The following is a 5893-nucleotide window of genomic DNA, read 5'->3' as shown; positions in this document are numbered from 1 at the left end:
AGAGAGAGAGAGAGAGAGTGTGTGTGTGTGTGTACGTACTTGTACTGGAACTTTGAAACCACTAAAGAGGTTACTGGAAGAATCCAGACAATGAACACCCGCAAATCAAAGCTTGAAAGAGCCCCACCCCACAAAGGACTTGGTAAATCAATGGATATGAGGGATGAGGAAGTTCAGAAAGACTCCAAGGTTCCTAGCTCAAGAACCAGGTAAGCAATAAATCAGTTAAGCACATACAGAAGGCTGCAGGAGGAGTAGGTGTGGGGGAGAGAGAGAACGTTAAGTTTAGGCACCCGTAACACTTAACACTTGTGGGCTGGCAGTTAAGAAATGTCTGGAGCCCACAAGAGCAATCTGAGCTATAAATACAAATTTGGGAGTTATCAGGACATAGGTAGATTTCAAAGCTACGAGGGTATAAAGGACATCATGCGAGAAGAATCTGTAGAGTGAGAAAGGTGTCTAGCTCAGTAGCCCAATAAACACCAAAAGTAAGAAGAACCTGTCAGAATGATTAGAGATAAGTGGTAGGAAGACAGGAAAATCAGAGAAACTAAAGGTTTCAATAAATGGGTGGTCAATAGTGTCAACTGCTACAAAGAATAAGTATGAGGCTTGAAAAAAAAGCCCCTTGGAATCAGCATGTAAGAAATCATTGTTAATTTTCTCCTAGTAATTATAGCAGTGGACTTAACCATAAAAGGGAAAGGAGGCAGTGCAGACCGTGAGCAGGAACAACATCTAGCAATTACAAAGCTCTTACTTCAAGCGAGGGGCTGTTCTATGTGCTTCTCATCTATGAACTCACTAGATCCTATTAAAATCTCCATGTTTAAAAAAAACTTATTGCTTTTTTAGTTTTACAAAGAGAAAACAGAGGCAGACAGGTTAAACAACTTGCCCAAGATCATATACAAGGTTAACAGTAGAGTTGGGATTTTTATCCCAGGCAATCTGATTACCACTGCCATGGTAATGGACTATTCTGTCCAAAATTGGGCAATAAAGGAAGAAAAGGGAATCAAACTGTATTAAGTTGTTACTATTTGACAGGTATACACTATATCTTGAACTCTCAAACACTGAAGGAGTAGTCCCTTGAGAGATAAGATACCTTTTGTTGTTTTATTTTGTCTTAGCATTGGAGAGACATGAGAGTTGCCTGCAGCATAGAGAAAAAGAGGTATTACAAAGGAAAGATTAAAGCAGGGTTTCTCAATCTTGGGACTACTGATATCTTGGACCTGGTAATGCTGTTGTGGAGGGCTGCCCTGTGCATTTTAGAATGTTTAACAGCGCCCCTGTCATCCACTTGTTACATGTCAGTAGCACTCCTCCTTTCCTCCCGTTCTAACAATCAAAAATGTCTCCAGCTTAACACCAAATAAAAGGGCAAAACTGCTCCACTTGAGAACCACTGGATTAAAGTAAGATGGGATAACAGAGAGAGAAGGTTCTAAAGGATGGAAGAGGACCAAACAAAAGTGCAAATTAATATCTGTTCAAAGTGGCAACAGCTTTGCTAATGATCAAACACAAAATTAATTACCTTTATGTCTGGATCTGACAGCTGGTTCTTCAACAACTCATAATCATTTGTTTCACCCTTAACAAGAAAGAGGAGGGGGGGAATGAAGTTTTACTTGCTTTGGCTTCCTGTTACAGATCAACAGCAAGACTTTTAACCATACCTTAACATCTGATGAAATTATAAAAGGAACACTGTAACTTCCACACATCAATTGTGGATTATAAAATCATGACTGAAATATTTAAAAACTCATGTTAGTGGAGCTAGTGGGCTTAGGAAAAAAAAAAAAAGTTCAAAAGCCATTTATATATTTAGGTATACTTGTGTACTGACATTTGAATATGATAGATGATACTCTAAGATACTATCCACTCACATGTATGGATAAAAATGCATATGACATATAAAATGGATAGCCATTATATATCAATTTTACTTCAATTTTTTTAAAAAATGTCATATTTTCCCTCCATTGCTGAGATTTAGCAGAATCACTAAACTAACACAAAAACAAACCAAAATGTCCCTATTAACAGAGCTGTTTTAAAGTAATGCTTAACAACAAATGAGCAAGACAAATAAACAGAGACTCATGGACATGGACTATATAGACTAGTGGTTACCAGAGGACTATAGAGTAGTGGTTAGTAGTGGGGTGGGGGAGGAGGAGGGAGGTAGATGGGGTAAAGGGAGTCAAATCTAGGGGAGTAAGGTGAGGGTGAAGTGGGTAAAGAGGATCAAATATATGGTAGCTAAAGAAAACTGGACTTCGGGTGGTAAACACACAATAGAATATACAGATGTCAAATGATAATGTACACCAGAAAATTATATAATTGTATTAACCAATGTTACCCCAATAAACTTAAATTAATTAATGCTTAAGTAATCCCTTAAAAACTAAAATGCTGTGATCTAATGTTTTTTCACTTTAGCACTTGAAGTTTTTTAAAGATACCATGTAAATAAAGCAGCTGAAAAGGTGAAACCTCAGCAAAGAGCTTACTCTAATTTTGAATTAACAGCATCATACTGTTACAAGTGATCTTTAGTATAACAGCTTTAATTGTATTCTGACAAACCAAAACAAAGCCTCAGTATATCAATTATATCTCAATAAAGCTGGGGGTAGGGGGACCACCAAACCTCATGTGTTATCTACTCTTACCTTTTTGTACTTCAGCAAAACTTCTGTCACAGTTCCACCAAACCGAACAGTTTTTCTTGGGGGAGAGTTGAAGAAATCATTCTCTAATGCAAGCATATCGGAAATCCTGTACAACCAAGATTACCAAGCTATTAAGTGTTATGACAGAGAATGATAAAAATTGTTAAGAGTCAACATTTTTTGAACCACCATCATTCAGTGGGAAAACTCCTAAAGTTCTTAATTGGCCTCCCGGCTCCTACTCTGATCCCCCAACAATCCATTCTTCACTTAGAGATCTAATGATCTTTCAAAAACTAAAATAGATCATGCTACTCTACTCTCCTGCTTAAAATCTCCAAAAGTTTCCCACTTCACTCTGAATACAAATCCAAATTCTGTACTGTGGTCTTCAGGTCCTCATGAACCTGGCCCCTGCCTTCCTCTCTGACTTCATCTCCACTACTTACTAAACTGCGGCCATAGTGACTTTTCTGTTCTTCAAATTTGCCAAGCTGGTTCCCTTTTCACTTGCTGTTCCCTCTATCCAAAACACTTTCTCCCCAGATTTATATATATATACATGGTTGGATTCTTGTCTTCATCCAAACTGAAGCTCAAATGTCAGACAGGCTTTCCCATCTGAAATATCCATCCTCTCCTCACATCATCCTGTTTCATTTCTTCACGGCAGTTGTCACTATATGAAATCATCCTGTTCGTGTATTTACTGTCTTCCCTCCCTAGACTGTAAGTTCTGTTGACAATAAGGATGTCTCTTTTGACAGACTACTGTCCCCAGTATCTAACGGATTAGGTAGGCGCTTAATAAATATTACGAATGATATTGTTAGATGTTTTACAAAGTTTGCTTCTTTTAAACAGAGCAAATTAGTGAAAAAACATATCATCTCACTAATGACTCTCAAAGTTAAACCCCAAAATGTTTTATGGCGGGGGGAGGGGGGTGGTTGGGACTTTAAAAGTTGAGCAAGATAAAGATCGTTAAATATGTGTGTCGAAGCAAATTTCAAACAAAAACAATTAAGATTCAATTTGCTATCAGTGACAGCATGCGGCTGATAATCCGAATAGCCCAGAGAACTCTTTCCAAGTCTGGATGAAAAAGCGGGAGGGAAGAGTAAAGGAGCAGAATGCAGTTCCCAGGCCTGGGACGCTACGAAGGAGCCCAGTGAGGAAAAAAGGGGACTCTGGAACAGATTCATTTTTCCAGACCTTCTCCCACCTTTAGCATCCATTTAAGGGCTATGGGCGTACTCTTCAGAACCTAAGATGACCCTATACTCTCTGCTCCCACTCCACTCCATTAGCTCTGTCCCAGGCCCTTTCAGATCCGCTCTCCTAATCCCGACCCTGGGCTTTGGTACCAGTCGTAAGAAGCGGCCTGGACTCTTACCCAGTCCTCGACGCACCCAGCGTCTGGACCGCAGAGGCCGAAGCGGCCGCATCTCCTGGAAACCGCGTGTGAAGCACTGGAGTCGCCATTGGGCCGGATAAGTGCGACGACTGCGCTTCGCGCCGGAAGTCATGCCCGTTCTAGTGCCGCCTCTGTCCCGGAAGTGGGCCGCAGCCAATCAGAAGCCCCACATGAGAGAGCTCAGCAAGCTCGCGGGCTAGAGCGCCGCAAACACTTTCTCCTCCCCGCGCCCCTTCTACTTGGAAGACTTTCTCCACCCAGCGAAGTGTGAGGCGGAGAACGGTGTCTAGTACGCTCCCGGAGAAGTGAGACCCGTAAGGCCGGCTCTGTCCGGCACTGAAAATCTCAAAGAAAGGGCCGGACACCCGGGAGGTTCCTAGCGATGGCTGGGTTCCTCGAGTATTAACGCGTTGCAGCCAGAGCATCCCTCCGTCAAACTGAACAAACTGAGGCCCTGTGATTAACCCAAACTCTCAGATGGGGCGGGCTGGGGATTCGAACTAAGCTGCTTGACCTAGGATCTGGGGCTCTATACCTACTGCTCTATCCTCACAGACACCCAAGAATATTTTATCCTCACGGAAACAGGCTTGACCAAGTGACTTACCCCCTAACCTCAGAGCTGTAGTGATGCTGGCGTCAGAAATCGAAGAGGAGACCGTTTCCAAGAGGCGTTAACCCTTGAACTTAAAATTTTGAATAAGGTACAGAAGGCTGACCAACAAAGCAACGAAGGGTCTTCCAGGCATAGGGAACAGCAAGTGGCGCGGCTTGGGGGCCGGGGAGCAGAGGGAAAAGAGGGATTGACCCTCTCAGTTTCTAAGAGCTACCTTTGGAAACTATAGAACAATAAAAAATACATTATACCAGCTACAACAACTAGTTAAATATAAAACACACTTCTGGTTTGCAACAGTGTAAAATCAGTAACGGTCTTTCCGCTGTCCCCATACAGTCCCACTATTTCTTCCCTCGCTGCTTTAGAGTTCCTGCGGAACGCTGAGTAGAAGTCATCAATGTCTCAAAAGTAGAGGAAATTGTGCCCTAGCTCACAAAGATGCTTCAAGACAACTGTTCAAGTGGGACTCTCTTCCCCTCCACCCCCGAAGGAAAAAAATTTTTAATCACAGTTCATCTCGTACACTGTCAGTAGAACCCTGTACTGTCAAGCAATTTGGCAATTACTTCTTTCTCTCATTTTAAGTCTGTCATGTGTAAAATATATTAATGTAAATTGAAAACATAAAATTAACACCTATTAATATACCACCCAACTTATGAAACATTAACCTGTACTATTGAAGCTTCCTATGTGCTCCTCCCAGATCCCTTCTCCTTGCTTCTTCCCCAAAATAATCACTATCCTGATTTTTTAAAAGTTTAAACTTGTTTTTATGTGATTACCATATAGTGCTGAACAATATACTACTTATTTTTGCTTGTCTTTTAATTAGATAAAATTGTTTCCATGCTGTATTATACTGCTGCTAGTTTTCAGTTTTGTTTCTACAATCTATCCCTGTTGTATGTAGCTGTATTTTATTGTCATATAACATTCCATTATATGACTATACCATGATTTATATATCCATTTTTCCTACATTTTGATTGTCTCCCCCCAACCCCCATTATTATGTGCATAGCTATGAATAGTCTCCGGAACCATGTGTGTGAGAATATTTTTAGGGTAGAATTGCTGGCTTGGAGGGTATACAAAAAACCAAGAGCTTTTAAAGTTGTGCCAATATACATTCTCAGCAATATATTCTCCTTAAGC

The 5893-nt window shown here is 40.9% G+C and overlaps 1 protein-coding gene across 1 annotated transcript in view; it reads right to left on the bottom strand.

The window, feature by feature from the left end:
- Positions 1 to 4257, bottom strand: part of RRN3 (RRN3 homolog, RNA polymerase I transcription factor) — a 26747-nt gene extending 22490 nt beyond the window's left edge. Inside the window, exons 1-3 of the mRNA XM_006910899.3 lie at positions 4096 to 4257; positions 2700 to 2805; positions 1550 to 1606 (exon numbers count right to left, since the gene is read on the bottom strand). Coding sequence (XP_006910961.1) covers positions 1550 to 1606; positions 2700 to 2805; positions 4096 to 4184 — 252 coding nt within the window. The 5' untranslated portion in view covers positions 4185 to 4257. The remainder of the gene's footprint in view (positions 1 to 1549; positions 1607 to 2699; positions 2806 to 4095) is intronic.
- Positions 4258 to 5893: the final 1636 nt, after the last annotated feature.

Source organism: Pteropus alecto, unplaced genomic scaffold (genome assembly GCF_000325575.1).
Source record: "Pteropus alecto unplaced genomic scaffold, ASM32557v1 scaffold34, whole genome shotgun sequence".
NCBI classification, from domain to species: Eukaryota; Metazoa; Chordata; class Mammalia; order Chiroptera; family Pteropodidae; genus Pteropus; species Pteropus alecto.
The sequence above is the reverse complement of the archived record's forward strand: the minus strand, read 5'-3'. Positions and strand labels throughout refer to the sequence as shown.